We start from the raw sequence: 16,592 nt of genomic DNA on the forward strand, positions 1-16,592 counted from the left end.
AGATGCAGTGCTCCTGTCAGCTAATTGCTAAGTTATCTGCCAAAACCCAAGAGTTTTCAAGAGCCCAAGAAGCCCCTGGAATCATGGTCAAAGTGGATGCACCCTAACAAAATCTGAAATGTCTTCCTTGCAGCTGAGGATGGGGGGAGTGAGGTGGAAATGATCCAGTGAGTGACAGGGGGAGGGGAGGAGAGGAGCAACTGATGGGGCGGGATCTTGGGGAGAAGAGGCAGAGCAGGGGCACAGCCTTGGCTGAAGAGGTGGAGTGAGGGGAGGGGTTTCGGGGATGCAGTTACCAGCAATTAGAAAGGTGAAAACCCAGTGAATTGTACATAGACCAATTCCCTAGTTTGTCACACTGACACAGCACAGTGAGATCAGGAAAGGATTTAATGTCCTTTTGACTGCTCAGTGAGTGATTTAGAGAAGAGGGCCCAGCACCACATCACCAGCCAGCTGTGCAAGGAGCTCGGCCTGAAAGCCAGAGCACAAGGAGAAAACTTTTAGGTCCCTTTATCAGTAAAAAACTGGAGCAGCCTGTCCCGGATCTGTTTGATCCTCACCCCATAGATGATAGGATTTAGCATGGGGGGCACCAGGAGGTACATGTTGGCCATGAGAACGTGGAAATGCAAGGGCACACTGTGGCCAAACCAGTGCGTGAGGAAAGAGAAGAGAGCTGGGATGTAAAAGGCTAAGATGACAAAGAGGTGGGAGCCACAGGTCCCAAAAGTCTTGAGCCGGGCATCCTTTGTGGGGAGGTTAAAAATGGCCCTGAGGATCTGGGTATAGGACACGGCAATAAAAAACACATCCAGTCCAATCACAGAGAATACCACAAAGAGACCATAGTAACTACTGATGCGGATGTCGGTGCAAGCCAGCTTCACCACGGCTATGTGCTCGCAATACGATTGGGGGATAATGTTGGTTGTACAATATGGCCACCTTCTCGCTAGGAAGGGATAGGGTAGTGCGAGCATGCCACTGCGCAGCACCACGGCCAGGCCGATCTTGGCCACCACATGGTTTGTCAGGATGGTGGAATGTTTCAGGGGATCACAGATGGCCACATAGCGATCCAAACCCATGGCCACGAAGATCCCAGACTCAATTGCTGAAAAGCAGTGAATAAAGTACATCTGGGTGAGGCAGGCACTGAAATCAATCTCCCTGGAATTGAACCAGAAGATGGTCAGCGTTTTAGGCAGGATGGACGTGGACAGGACCAGGTCAGTGACGGCCAGCATGCAGAGGAAATAATACATGGGCCCATGGAGGCTCGTCTCCCTCTTCACAATGAACAGGATGGTGAAGTTCCCCAAGATGGCTATGGTGTACATTGCACAGAAGGGGATGGAGAGCCAGATATGGGACACCTCCAGCCCAGGAATGCCCAGCAGGATGAAGGTGGAGGGGTTAGTGAAATCGGTTGTGTTGGAATCTGACATGGAGTAGGGGAGAAGGTGTCCAACTCTGAGGCAGAACGGTGTCTCCTGCATGTACCGTACGTTCCCCGGACTTACTGTATGTGCCCAGGGTCTAGCATGATGGTCGCAGTGCAAATTCCTGGATTGAGAGACAATGTTAATATGAGACATTACATGTACTACTGGAGGCTGTTCTCATGGGTGAAGCAGATTGTCCTCTCTTCACACACAGAAAAATGACATGTTCATTATTCAGATAAATGAATTATGAAAAAATGACCCTACTAATGCCAATTCCATATTTTATGGTGCTCTATGTGACAATAATTGCTACATGTTCTGTTGTTGGAAACATTAATAGACACCAGCAGGAAACATGAGCGTGGATTAAAAAAAAACATGTACCCGAGGGAAACATCCCAACTAGAACACACATCAGGGGAAAGACCTGGGAGTCATCGATAGCAGCTTAAAGGAAACACTGGCTCATTCGCAGCAGTGGCCAAAACAAAGACAAATTCGGATGCCTAAGGAATGGGATGGAGAATACCTTGCTCTGGACATGTGCTCCGTTTTGGTCACTCAGTCTCTATAAAGGATATAGCGGATAGAAAGGGGATTTCTGAGACAGGCTATGAGAATTGGGGAGGCTGCCATATGCGGACTGAAAAGTCTGGGCCTGTTTAGTTAAGAGACGAGATAAAGAAGGACTCTTATGATAGAGGAGAGGAAAATAAAGTTTGCCAAACTTTAAGCATTTCGACTGAAATTTCACATGCTGTTTGTCTGCTTCCAGCTGATTTGTTTTTTCATTTCCAACATAACATTTGAGCCAACTTCTCAAATGAAGCTAGGAGAAAAGATGTGTTGCCGGGTTGAAAAATTATTATAATTGTTCGAGTGAGGAGCCCAAGCAGCTCCATGAAGATAAAAGTCAGTTAACAGCCCCCGCTCCCCCGTTAACAACCAGAGCCCTGAAATGCAAGAGGAGGATGTGACCGTGTCTCTGTATTAACACACAGATGGCTCCTGAGGTCTTTACTCAGTTCTTACTCCAAGGGGAGTTTTACCTCAGTGGGGCCTGGGTAAACTATGGGCAAGGGCCTCAGAATTTGGCCTTGTATTGTACATCCTGAAGGATCCACTGTGACACTGAAATGCAGTGACCCTGGGGCTGGAGGCCATCCGCCCAGAGAGCCCAGCAAAGAGGGACATTTCAGCCCGTTATACTGAGGCAAACTCACCCCCTGTGGCAAAGGCCCTTGGATGTTTAATAGCTGTACAGAGCAAAAAGGACCACAGTCCTATTATTTATCCCATCATGCCCACATTGCACTGGGTTTGTTTAGCAGGTGAGCTCCTCAGCAAGACATGGGTACCTGTGAATATTGAGATGGAAGCGTCTTCCCTGGGAATCCCCCTCAGGTAGCCGTGTCCCACACCTCTCTCACCCCAGCATGTGCAGCAACATCCCACGCCAAGAGCCGACACAGGGGTGTGCACTGTTTATAATATAGCTCTGTGCAATCCCAGGGGGGTTCACTCAGCCTCTAGCAGATAAGCGAGCATCTGAATGTAAACAGGCTGGAGACAAGCCTGTCTGGGTTTCTGTGTTCTTTGTCCAGCTTTAGGAGTAAACAGTAATTAAGGGACCTTCCTAAAGGGAGATGAGAACTCTGGGGCTCTGTGCTGAGTCAGAGAGGAATTGGCTGCTCTGGGCATTTGTGTATATTTACAAATTATAGTTGATAAGTAGGAAAACTAGGGATAATTCTTAAAACTCCATTGGGTCTGATACCCTGTAAAATCCCAGGAGCAATGGTAGATATTAGACAGACAGATCTATAGAAAGATGCCTGAGGGGAGACACCAGCACTTTCTGCAGGCACACGGTGCTGTTACTAAGGGATCAGAGATCAGCAATTCTCCCCAGTAACTATCATTATACTGTGCAGCACCTTTCATTGAAGGATCTTCAAAACACCTAGCAAAAGAAAGTCACTATGACCATAGCCCCATTAAACAGATGGGTAAACTGAGGCACAGGGAGATGTTATTTGGCCGAGGTCACACAGAGATTGAGTGGCAGGATGACAGACAGAACCCAGGCGTCCTGACTTCCCTGACGTAACCATGATCTCTCTGTCATGCCAGAAGGAAATCGACTACTGCTCTGGCAGGGACTGTTCATTGGGAGGGATGCAGAGGAAAGGCTGGAAGAGGGAGCCTGAGCCTTCGCCATCCTCTCAAGGTGAATCTGAGGGCTGGTCTACACTTACCCCCCAAATCGAAGTAAGGTACGCAAATTCAGCTACGTGAATAACGTAGCTGAATTGGACATACCTTACTTCGACCTTACCGCGGTTCAGACGCGGTCCACACGCGGCAGGCAGGCTTCCCGTCGACTTCGCGGTACTCCTCTCGCTGAGCTGGAGTACCGCAGTCGACGGGGATCACTTCCTGGTTCGATTTATCGCGTCCAGACCAGACGCGATAAATCGAACTCGGAACTTCGATCCGCAGCCGTCGAACTAACCGGTAAGTGTAGACTAGCCCTGAGGTTTTCAGAACTAGCTGGAGGTTGTGAGCTCCCCGCTCTTGTGAGGTGTGAACTCTGGGACTCCACTTCTGCTCTCACTCAGAAACCTGCCAACACATGTGTGACGCTCTGTACTCCTTCACAAAACACATAACGAGGGGTCACACAATGAAATTAATAGGAAGCATTATTTAAAGCACAGTCAACCTGTGTAACTTTTTGCCACCGGATGTTGCCAAGGCTAAAACTATAACGTGGGTCCAATAAGAACCAGATTAGTTCATGGAGGATAGGTCCACCAGTGGCTAATAGCCAGGATGGGCAGAGATGGTGTCCCAAGCCGCTGTTTGCCAGAAACTGGGAGTGGGTGACAGGGCATGAATCACTTGATGATTACCCTGTTCTGTTCATTCCCTCTGAAGCACTTGGCATTGGCCACAGATGGAAGACAGAATACTGGACTAGATGGACCATTAGTCTTACCCAGTATAGTCATTCTGATGTTCTTATACAGACCCCAGATGTATCTGTCGCCTGCCATAACCTACTAGACCCCACTGCCCTCCTAGAACTGAGATAGAACCCAGGAGTCCTGATGGGGTCACTCTCTGTATACAGTTAGTAAGAAAGTAAGAGTAACTTTAGCGCCCTCGTGGCCAAGATGGAGTCTGCTCTGCAGGCAGCTCTGGCCAAGAGAAGGCGTGCGCAGGAATGCAGCAGGAGAAATCCCTTCCACCCCAGGGGCACCTATTCCAAACCCCCCAGAGTGAACACACCCACCCACAGGAAAAGTACAGTGGATAAAACAAGGGAAATATTTATTTGCAGAGGGATGAGAGGAGAAACACAACCAGGGGAAATATAGGGGGAGCAGTAGACCAAGGTTGCATCCAAGCCAAGGCCCCACAGGCCCGGTGGTAGCACAGTCTGGAAGGGCAGACACCGAGCAATGTGTCTGCACACAGAGGTCAGGAGTCCTGAGCAAAGTTCCAGTCCAGTGGTGAGTCTTGGGTGCTCCTGGTTGTCTTCGGCGCCAGTGAACTTTCCCCCAACAAACCCCTCCGGTGCCCTCTTCTGCTGCTCTCTGCAAAGCCACACAGAGCGACCACCTCCTCACTTAACTAGCTACAGCCTCCCTCCTCGTCCCCAATGCAGAGTCCCAAGCCCCAGTACTCACAGCCCCATGCAGCTCTGGGCAGCCGGGATACTGGGTCCAGCTCCGGCCTGTCCTTCTTGGGCGATTCCTCCCTGGCGCAGTGCTGCTCCTGGCTCCTGTCCTGGGCTGTCCCCGATCGGCCCTGTCCGTCTCAGGCCTCGGACAGGTTCTCTGCTGCTTCTTTTGCCAGGGCCTCCGCGCTGCTCTCTCCCTCCCATCTCCAGCCCCACACCCTGGAGTTTCCCTCCTTTTTTCTCACTCTTCCCCTCCCCGCTAGGAAAAAGATTTAAAGGGGCCATGCTCTCTAAACCCCAAAGGGGTTACATAAGAATATACATTAAAATTTTAAACCTAACCAGTGTCCTTTAAGTAACTTGCCACAAGATGTCAGAACACTTTAGTATTAGAGCTCAACGGGTCTAATACTTATTTCTCTTTCTTTCTTTTATATATGAATTAGATACAATGCTAATTGCTAAGTTATCTGCCAAAACCCAAGAGATTTCAAGAGCACAAGAAGCCCCTGGAATCATGGTCAAAGTTCAGCCACAGTAACAAAATCTGAAATGTCTCCCTTGCAGCTGAGGATGGGGGGAGGGAGGTGGAAATGATCCAGTGAGTGACAGGGGGAGGGGAGGAGAGGGGCATCTAATAGGGGCAGAGCAGGGGCAGAGCCTTGGAAGAAGAGGTGGAGTAAGGGGAGGGGTTTCGGGGGTGCAGTTACCAGCAATTAGAAAGGTGGCAACCCAATGAATTGTACATAGACCGATTCCCCAGTTTGTCACACTGACACAGCACAGTAAGATCGGTAAAGCATTTAATATCTTTTTGACTGATCAGTAAGTGATTCAGGGAAGAGGGCCCAGCACAACATTGCCAGCCAGCTGTGCATGGAGCTTGGACTGAGAGCCAGAGCACAAGCAGAAAACTTCAGGTCCCTTTATGAGTAAAGAGCTGGAGTAGCCTGCCCTGGATCCTTTTGGTCCTTACCCCATAGATGATGGGGTTTAACATAGGGGGCACCAGGATATACATGTTGGCAATGAGAACATGGAAATGCAGGGGCACATTGTGGCCATACCGGTGTGTGAGAAAGGAGAAGAGAGCTGGTATGTAAAAGGCTAAGATGACACAGAGGTGGGAGCCGCAGGTCCCAAATGTCTTTAGCCGGGCATCCTTTGTGGGGAGGTGGAAGATAGCCCAGAGGATCTGGGTGTAGGACACGGCAATAAAAGACACATCTAGTCCAATCAGAGAGAATACCACAAAGAGACCATAGTAACTACTGATGTGGATGTCGGCGCAGGCCAGCTTCACCACGGCTATGTGCTCGCAATACGATTGGGGGATAATGTTGGTTGTACAATATGGCCACCTTCTCGCTAGGAAGGGAAAGGGCAGTGCGAGCATGCCACTGCGCAGCACCACGGCCAGGCCGATCTTGGCCACCATAGGGTTTGTCAGGATGGTGGAATGTCTCAGCGGATCACAGATGGCCACATAGCGATCCAAGGCCATGGCCACAAAGTTCCCAGACTCCATCACTGAGAAGCAGTGAATGAAGTACATCTGGGTGATGCAGGCACGGAAATCGATCTCCCTTGAATTAAACCAGAAGATACTCAGCATTTTGGGCAGTGTGGACGTGGACAGGACCAGGTCGGTGACGGACAGCATGCAGAGGAAATAATACATGGGCACATGGAGGCTCGTCTCCCTCTTCACAATGAACAGTATGGTGGAGTTTCCCAAAATGGCTATGGCGTACATGGCACAGAACGGGATGGAGATCCACAAATGCACCATCTCCAGGCCAGGAATGCCCAGCAGGATGAAGGTGGAGGGGTTGGTGAAGTCGGTTGTGTTGGAATCTGACATGAAGCAAAGGAGACGGTGTCCAACTCTGAGGCAGAACTGTGTCTCCTGCATGTACCGTTCATTCCTCTGACTTCCTGTATGTGACCAGGGTCTAGGGTGATGGTCGCACTGAAAATGCCTGGAAGGAAAGACAATGTTAATTGGAGACATTAAATGTACTGCTGGAGGCTGTTCTGATGGGGGGAGCAGATTGGTCTCTCTTCAAACACTGAAAAATGACATTTTCACTATTCAGAGAAATGAATTATGAACAACTGATACTACTAAGGCCAATTCCATATTTTATGGTGCTTCATGCAATAATAATTCCTACACATCATGGTGTGGGAAACCTTAATAGGCAGCAGCAGGAAACATGAGTGTGGATGCTGGTTATCCATCACTGTTCCTTAATGGAATGAAACCCAGGCTAGAGAGTCCATGCTAGAGGGAGTTCCCCATTCACTCGGTTGCTTAAAATCTAAGAGTGGGAAAAAAAACAAAACAAAGATTTGAGAAAGCATGTACCAGAGGGAAACATCCCAACTGGAACACACCTCAGGGGAAAGACCTGGGCGTCATTGATAGCAGCTTAACGGAAACACCAGCTCATTCGCATCAGTGGCCAAAACAAAGACTATGTTCAGATGCCTAAGGAATGGGATGGAGAATACCCTGCTATGGACATGTGCTCAGTTTTGGTCACCCAGTCTGTATAAAGAATATAGCAGATAGAATAGGGATTTCTGAGACAGGCTGTGAGAATGGGGGAGGCTGCCATCTGCGGACTGAAAAGTTTGGGCCTGTTTAGTTTAGAGAACAGACAAAGAAGGGGGCTTATGATAGGCGAGAGGAAAATAAAGTTTGGAACTGATTACAAAGAGAGAACAGTTCCCAACCAGTAATATCTATGGAAACTTTGTGTTTCAAAAGGGCTAATTCTGCTAAGCTGAAGCAAATTGTCAGCAAAACTGATTGGGAGGAGAAATGTCGAGAGAATGACTCTTTACGAAGAGTTTATTAGATAGCTCAGAAGCCACAATTCCACAGTTAAGAGTGTAGACAACTTTGGCTAAAAAACCCTGTTCAGCGGCAAAGTGAAGGCAGCAGTTTGGGGGTGGGGGGAAGCAATAGATAAATATATATATACACACACACAAAAAAAAAACTGTCTCTTTCATCTAGTGGAGAAAGGCAGAGCAAAGCCCAATGACTGAAAGATGAAGCCAGACAAATACCAACTGGAAATAAGGGCCAAATTTTTAGCCCTGAGGGTGATTAACATTTGGAACAAACTGTAAAGGAAAGTGGTTGATTCTCCAACTCTGCATGTCTGTAGATCTAGACTAGATGTTTTTTTCTGCTTGAGGACTTGTTCACACTGAAAATGCTACTGTGGAGCTGCCTTATCGCTTCAGTGTAGACACTACATACACCAATGGCAGGGGTTCTCGCATTGGCGTAGGTAATCTACCTCTCCAAGAGGTGGTAGCTAAGTGGATAGAAAAATTCTTCCATCAACCCCCTGCCAATTATATCTGGGTGAGGTTGATATAGCTACAGCTCTCAGAGGTGTAGATTGTTTTGCCGTTGCAAAAAAAAGCAAATGTAATTTTTGGATGCATTAGCAGAGGCATATCATGCAAGTCAAAGGAGGTGATAGTGCCGCTGTACTGGGTACTGGTTAGGACTCAGCTGGAGTACTGTGTCTAATTTTGGTCACCAGTCGTATAGGAAGGATGTAGAGAATCTGAAAATGACCAGAGGCAAGCGACAAAAATGATGAAAGGGAGAGAATTCAAGCCATATTAGCAAAGCCTGAAGGAACTGGGTATGTTTAGTTTGGAAAAGAGGAGATTGAGGAGGACATGGCAGCCTTCTTTGATAAAGGCTTCCATAAAAAAGATGAAGAAAAGTTGTTCACTCTTGCCACAGAGGGCAGGAAAAGAGGCAATGGGCTCAAACTACAGCAAAACAGATTTAGATTAAATCTCAGGATAAACTTCCTAACTGTAAGAACAGGAGGAGAATAGAACATACGCCTCGGGAAATGGTGGAGGCTCCTTTACTGCAGGTTTTCAACAGGAGGCTGGACAGTCATCTGACCTGCATGGCTTAGACACAACAAATCCTGTATCTTGACAGGAGGTTAGATTAGCTAACCCTGGCGGTTCCTTCTCACCCTTTGACTCTAGCATTCTATGATATAAAATCCAGGTGTAGACCAGGACTTAGTCAAACACAAGTCATTGGGCTCAATACAGGGGTAACTGGGTGAAATTGAATGCCTTTTGTTATACGGGAATTTAGACTGGATGATCTAATGGTCCCTTCTAACCCTATGAATGTATCAATAAAGAAAGTGGGTCAGGCATTTATATTTACTCTGTCTCACAACACACAAGAAAGGGAACATTGAATTCCATTGAAAGTCTGAGCATATAACACTGAAAAGAGAAAATTGTTTATATGATTCATATTTAGCCTGTGGAACTTCTTACCAGAGACGTTACTGGAGCAAAGAGTTTAGCTGAATGGGATTCACAAATGGTTTGGGAGGGTTTGAGCATTGGCCTGCTAAACCCAGCGTTGTGAGTTTAATCCTTGAGAGGGCCACTTAGCGATCTGGGGAAAAATCAGTACTCGGTCCTACTAGTGAAGGCAGGGGGCTGGACTCCATGACATTTTGGGGTCCCTTCCAGTTCTATGAAATAGGTATATCTCCATATATTTTTATTTTTTTATTGTAGGTGGTGCTGGTGGCATCACCGTTAGATAAGGCTGTCTGACACCTTCCATTAGGAGACCTCATTTTCAGTTGCTTACAAGTTTGCCAAACTTTAAGCATTTGGACTGAAATTTCACATGCTGTTTGTCTGCTTCCAGCTGAATTTCTTTTTGCATTTCCGGCATAACGTTTGAGCCGACTTCTCAAATTAAGCTAGGAGAAAAAATGTGTTGCCCATGATGGAAAATTCATATAATTGTTCGAGTGAGGAGCCCAAGCAGCTCCATGGAGATAAAAGTCAAGTAACAGGCCCTCCCTCCCCCGTTAACAGCCAGAGCCCTGAAATGCAAGAGGAGGAGGTGACAGTGTCTGTGCATTGACACACAGCTGGCCCCTGAGGTCTTTACTGAGTTCTTACTCCAACAGGAGATTTGCCTCAGTGGGGCACTGGAAAACTACGGGCCACGGCCTCACAATTTAGCCTTGTATTGTACATCCTGAAGGATCCACTGTGGCACTGAAATGCAGCCACCTTGTGGCTGGAGGCCATCATCCCAGGAAGGCACAGCAAAGAGGGACATTTTAGCTGATGATACTGAGTCAAACTCATCCCCTGTGGCAAAGGCCCTTGGATGTTTAATGGCTGTGCAGAGGAAAAAGGACCACAGACCTATTATTTATTCCATCATACCCACGATGCACTGGGTTTGTTGAGCAGTTGAACTCCACAGCAAGACAAGGGTACCTGTGAATTCTGAGATGGAAGCATCTTCCCTGGGAATCCCCCTCAGGTAGCCGTGTCCCACACCTCTCTCGCCCCAGCATCTGCAGCAACATCCCACGTCGAGAGCCGACACAGGGGTGTGCTCCATTTATAATATAGCTCTGTGCAATCCCAGGGGGGTTCGCTCAGCCTCTAGTGGATAAGCGAGCATCTGAATGTAAACAGGCTGGGCTTGTGTGTTCTTTATCCAGCTGTAGGAGTAAACAGTAATTATGATTCCTTCCCAAAGGGAGATGAGAACTCTGGGGCTCTGTGCTGAGTTAGAGAGGAATTGGCTGCTCTGTGCATTTGTGTATATTTAAAAATTATAGTTGATAATTAGGAAAACTAGGGCTAATGCTTAAACATCCATCGGGTCTGATACCCTGTAAATTCCTAGACAGGATGGGAAGAAACTAGACAGACAGATCTATAGAAAGATGCCTGAGGGGAGACACAGGCACTTTCTGCAGGCACACAGTGCTGTTACTAAGGGATCAGAGATCAGTAATTCTCACCAGTAACTATGATCATACTGTGGAGCACCTTTCATTGAAGCATGTTCAAAAGCAAAGGAAAGTCACTATGACCATAGCCCCATTAATCAGATAGGTAAACTGAGGCACGAGGAGACATTATTTGGCCGAGGTCTTACAGAGATTGGGTGGCAAGATGACAGACCCCACTCAGGCATCCTGACTTCCCTGCCATTACCACGGTCTCTCCGTCACACCAAGAGGGAAATGGACTCCCGCTCTGGCGAGGACTGTTCATTGGTGGGATTCAGAGGACAGGCTGGAAGAGGGAGCCTGAGCCTTCACCACCCTCTCAAGGTGAATCTGAGGTTTACAGAACTAGCTGGAGGTTGTGAGCTCCCCGCTCCTGTGAGGTGTGAACTCCGGGACTTCACTTCCACTGTCACTCAGAAATCTGCCAACACATCTGTGACGCTCTGTAACTCGGGGGAACATCCTGTATACCCATATTCATCATTATTTGATTGTGTGGTATCCAGTGCAAAGTTTGTGATGTTGGGTGTGTGTGACGCTCAAAGGTGATGACGCTCTAAGGTGTCAGGTTTCAGAGCAGTAGCCGTGTTAGTCTGTATCACCAAAAAGAACAGGAGTACTTGTGGCACCTTAGAGACAGAACAAGGAGCAATGGTCTCAAGTTGCAGTGGGGGAGGTCTAGGTTGGATATTAGGAAACACTATTTCACTAGGATGGTGGTGAAGCACTGGAATGCGTTACCTAGGGAGGTGGTGGAGGCTCCTTCCTTGGAGGTTTTTAAGGCCCGGCTTGACAAAGCCCTGGCTGGGATGATTTAGTTGGGAATTGGTCCTGCTTTGAGCAGGGGTTGGACTAGATACCTCCTGAGGTCCCTTCCAACCCTCAAATTCTATGATTCTATGATTCTAAATTTATTTGAGCATAAGCTTTCGTGGGCTAAAACCCATTTCATCGGATGCATGCAGTGAAAAATACAGTAGGAAGAGATATATATATATACACAGAGGACATGAAAAAATGGGTGTTGCCATACAACTATAATGAGACTAATCAGTTAAGGTGGGCTATTATCAGCACCCATTTTTTCATGTCCTCTGTGTATATATATCTTCCTACTGTATTTTCCACTCCATGCATCCGATGAAGTGGGTTTTAGCCCACGAAAGCTTATGCTCAAATAAATTTGTTAGTCTCTAAGGTGCCACAAGTACTCCTGTTCTTTTTGCTCTAAGGAGTGACGCTCTTTCAAATGTTTTGCTCTTTTGCGCTACACAAGGCTCTTCACATTTCTGTAAGGTGTGCAATAACCTGCTCTCTCTGCCTCACTGGGGCTATGTCTACACTACACACCTCACAGCAGCACAAATGTACTGCAGCAGCTGCGCCACGGCAAGGTCTGCTGTGTAGCCGCTCTATGCTGGCAGGATAGAGCTCCCTGCCATCATAATTAAACCACCCCTACTGTGCGGCAGGAGCTGTGTCGGCTGGAGAGCATCTCCTGCCAACATGGGGCTGTCCACACCTGCGCTTTTGTCAGTGAAACTTTTCTCGGTCAGGAGTGTGTTTTTTTAACAACCCTGGCAGAGAAAAGTTTTACCGACAAAAGTGCTAGTGTAGACAAAGCCTGAGTTGCATGCTAGTAAAGCCGTCCACTGCCTAAAGTCCTGCACTGTTTAAGAAGATTGCTTTGTTCTGCTGGTCTCCTTTCTCACCAAACCCAGCTGCTTGAATAGATACATCTCAAAACTCTGCCTGAATCTCTTCCCGGAGTCTGCTGCATTACCTGAGAGTTTCAAGTCCTTGGGGGGTTTCAGTTGTTCCATCTCCAGGATGGATCCTTCGTTCCTTCACCACAGCCCTGTTACCTCTGCCCTCTCCTCTGGTTTCCCCTTTGGTACCAGGGGTTGTCCTGGGAATTCATGAGACGGAGGCTCAGTCTGCACTCGAAGGAAGGCGTGATTAGAACTAAAGCAGAGTAACAAAAGCTAATGGAGAGCCACGCGCTCCCAGCTGTGTGTCCGGTGCAGCCGCCACTCAATGGCCCGTTCTCGCTCACCCCAGTCTAGTTCCCTGAACACGTGATCTGCTCTTAAAGGCCCAGGACATTCTTCTAACAGCCAGGGCAGGGCTGTGCGTTTCAGCTGTCTCACCCCCACCCAGCAGCCTCTGTAACCACCCATTCTTAGTGCTGCTACTCCCCCATCTACCCACCTACCCGCTTTCTGGTTTGTTGCACACAGTAGCTGTGACTTGTATTAATTTGATTGATAAGCTCTTTGCGGCAGGGTCTGTTTCTCCTTCTGTGTTTGCAAATTGCCCAGCACAAGGGGCCCTGAACAGGAGCGGGGCCTCTGGAGGCTTCTACAACACAAATAATGATCAGAAATAATCAGCACAATAATGCAGCCAAATCATGGCCTCCCCCTCCTTTGCCTTCAGCTACAGTTGAAGGTCAAACCATGCTTGCCAGCTATAGAGTGTTAGTAACTTTAATACAGGTGGACACGGCACTTCTGTTGCCCTTTGCAGGAGAATTCATTCAGTCTCATGTCAGTGCTTAATAACCCAGGTGCTCCTCACTGGAGAAATACCCAGATTAGCCAGATGAGCAGGCAGAGAGTTCAGCTGTGGGAATCCAAGTGTCCTCCAGCTGGAGCACTCCTGGAAAGACTGACTCAGCCTGGAACATTAGATTTCAATTCCACATGGGAAGAAATGAACCAAGAGGGAGAGAACAAATCCAGTGCAAACACTAATCCAGTCCAAAACACAGCTGGAGTTGCAGCTAGCAAGGGCTGTGAAGGGTAACAAGAAGGGTTTGTACAGGTACGTTAGCAACAAGTAAAGGGTCAGGGAAAGTGTGGGACCCTTAATGAATGGCTGAGGCAACCTAATGACACAGGATGTGGAAAAAGCTGATGTACTCAATGCTTTTTTGCCTCAGTCTTCACAGACAAGGTCAGCTCCCATACTGCTCTCCTGGGCAACACAGTATGGGGAGGAGGTAAGGAGCCCTCAGTGGTGAAAGAACAGGTTAAGGACTATTTAGAAAAGCTGGATATGCACAAGTCCATGGGTCCAGATCTAATTCATCTGAGGGTGCTGAGGGAATTGGCTGAAGTGATTGCAGAGCCATTGGCCATTATCTTTGAAAACTCATGGTGATCGGGGGTGGTCCCGGATGACTGGAAAAAGGCTAATGTAATGCCCACCTTTAAAAAAGGGAAGAGGGAGGACCTGGGGAACTATAGACTGGTCAGCCTCATCTCAGTCCCTGGAAAAATCATGGAGCAGGTCCTCAAGGAAACCATTTTGAAGAACTTAGAAGAGAGGAAGGTGATCAGGAACAGTCAACTTGGATTCACTCCTAGTTCTTTTGTTATGAGAAATAGTAAACAACACTTCCTTATCTACTTTCTCTACACTATTCATGATTTTATAGACCTCAATCATATCTCCCGTTAGTCGTCTCTTTTCCAAGCTGAAAAGTCCCAGTCTTATTAACCTCTCCTCATACGGAAGACTTTCCATACCCCTAATCCTTTTTGTCGCTCTTTTCTGAACCTTTTCCAATTCCAATATATATATTTTTGAGATGGGGCAACCACATCTGCATGCAGTATTCAAGATGTGGGCGTACCATGGATTTTTATAGAGGCAACATGATATTTTCTCTCCTATTATCTATCCCTTTCTTAATTATTCCCAGCATTCTGTTTGCTTTTTTGACTGCTGCTGCACATTGAGTGGATGTTTTCAGAGAACTATCCACAATGACTCCAAGATCTCTTTCTTGAGTGGTAACAGCTAATTTAAACCCCATCATTTTATATGTATAATTGGGATTATGTTTTCCAATGTGCATTAGAATAATAGAATCATAGAATATCAGAGTTGGAAGGGACCTCAGGGGGTCATCTAGTCCAACCCCTGCTCAAAGCAGGACCTAATCCCAACTAAATCATCTCAGCCAGGGCTTTGTCAAGCCTGACCTTAAAAACCTCTAAGGAAGGAGATTCCACCACCTCCCTAGGTAACCCATTCCAGTGCTTCACCACCCTCCTAGTGAAATAGTGTTTCCTAATATCCAACCTAGACCTCCCCCACTGCAACTTGAGACCATTGCTTCTTGTTCTGTCATCTGCCACCACTGAGAACAGTCTAGATCCATCCTCTTTGGAACCCCCTTTCAGGTAGTTGAAAGCAGCTATAAAATCCCCCCCTCATTCTTCTCTTCTGCAGACTAAACAATCCCAGTTCCCTTACCCTGTCCTCCTAAATTATGTGCTCCAGCCCCCTAATCATTTTTGTTACTTTGCATTTATCCATAATGTATTTCATCTGCCATTTTGTTACCCACTCACCCAGTTTTGAGAGATCCTTTTGTAGCACTTCGCAGTCTGCCTAGGTCTTAACTATCTTTAGTAATTTTGTCTCATCTCCAAATTTTGCCACCTCGCTGTTTACCCCTTTTTCCAGATCATTTATATGTTGAATAGGACTGGTCCCATAACAGACCCGTGAGGGACACCACTATTTATCTCTCTCCGTTCTGAAAACTGACCATTTATACCTACCCTTTGTTTCCTATCTTTTAGCCAGCTACCAATCCACGAGAGCACCTTCCCTCTTATCCTGTGGCAGCTTAATTTGCTTAAGAGCCTTTGGTGAAGAACTTTGTCAAATGCTTTCTGAAAATCAAAGTACCCTATATCCACCAGATCCCCCTTATCCACATGCTTTTTGACCCCTTCAAAGAATTCTAGTATGTTGGTGAGGCGTGATTTCCCTTCACTCTTCCCAAACAAATTATGTTTATCTACATGTCTGACAATGTTGAGTATTTGCCAAAATATTATATTCATCTATATGTCTGACAATTTTCTTCTTTACTATAGTTTCAACCAGTTTGCCCAGTACTGAAGTCAGGCTTACAGGCCTGTAATTGCTGGGATCACCTCTGGAGCCCTTTTTAAAAATTGGCATCACATTAGCTATCCCCCAGTCATAGAATCATAGAATCATAGAATATCAGGGTTGGAAGGGACCTCAGGAGGTCATCTAGTCCACCCCCCTGCTCAAAGCAGGACCAATTCCCAACTAAATCATCCCAGCCAGGGCTTTGTCAAGCCGGGCCTTAAAAACCTCTAAGGAAGGAGATTCCACCACCTCCCTAGGTATCCCATTCCAGTGCTTCACCACCCTCCTAGTGAAAAAGTTTTTCCTAATATCCAACCTAAACCTCCCAACTGCAACTTGAGACCATTACTCCTTGTTCTGTCATCAGATACCACTGAGAACAGTCTAGATCCATCCTCTTTGGAACCCCCTTTCAGGTAGTTGAAAGCAGCTATCAAATCCCCCCTCACTCTTCTCTTCTGCAGACTAAACAATCCCAGTTTAATCAGCCTCTCCTCATAAGTCATGTGTTCCAGCCCCCTAATCATTTTTGTTGCCCTCCGCTGGACTCTTTCCAATTTTTCCACATCCTTCTTGTAGTGTGGGGCCCAAAACTGGACACAGTACTCCAGATGAGGCCTCACCAATGTCGAATAGAGGGGAACGATCATGTCCCTCGATCTGCTGGCAATGCCCCTACTTATACAGCCC

The 16,592-nt window shown here is 47.1% G+C and overlaps 2 protein-coding genes across 2 annotated transcripts; both read right to left on the reverse strand.

Moving 5' to 3' along the window:
• Positions 1-503: 503 nt before the first annotated feature.
• Positions 504-1,451, reverse strand: LOC112119966 (olfactory receptor 52R1-like). Its single transcript, XM_024218867.1, has one exon. The coding sequence runs from the start codon at positions 1,449-1,451 to the stop codon at positions 504-506; it is 948 nt and encodes a 315-aa protein (XP_024074635.1).
• A 4,604-nt stretch (positions 1,452-6,055) lies between these two features.
• On the reverse strand, positions 6,056-7,009 carry LOC112119965 (olfactory receptor 52R1-like). Its single transcript, XM_024218866.1, has one exon. The coding sequence runs from the start codon at positions 7,001-7,003 to the stop codon at positions 6,056-6,058; it is 948 nt and encodes a 315-aa protein (XP_024074634.1). The 5' UTR covers positions 7,004-7,009.
• Between the last annotated feature and the right edge of the window lie 9,583 nt (positions 7,010-16,592).

The sequence above is a fragment of the Terrapene carolina genome, unplaced genomic scaffold, assembly GCF_002925995.2.
Source record: "Terrapene carolina triunguis isolate 2854851 unplaced genomic scaffold, T_m_triunguis-2.0 Scaffold311, whole genome shotgun sequence".
NCBI classification, from domain to species: domain Eukaryota; kingdom Metazoa; phylum Chordata; order Testudines; family Emydidae; genus Terrapene; species Terrapene triunguis.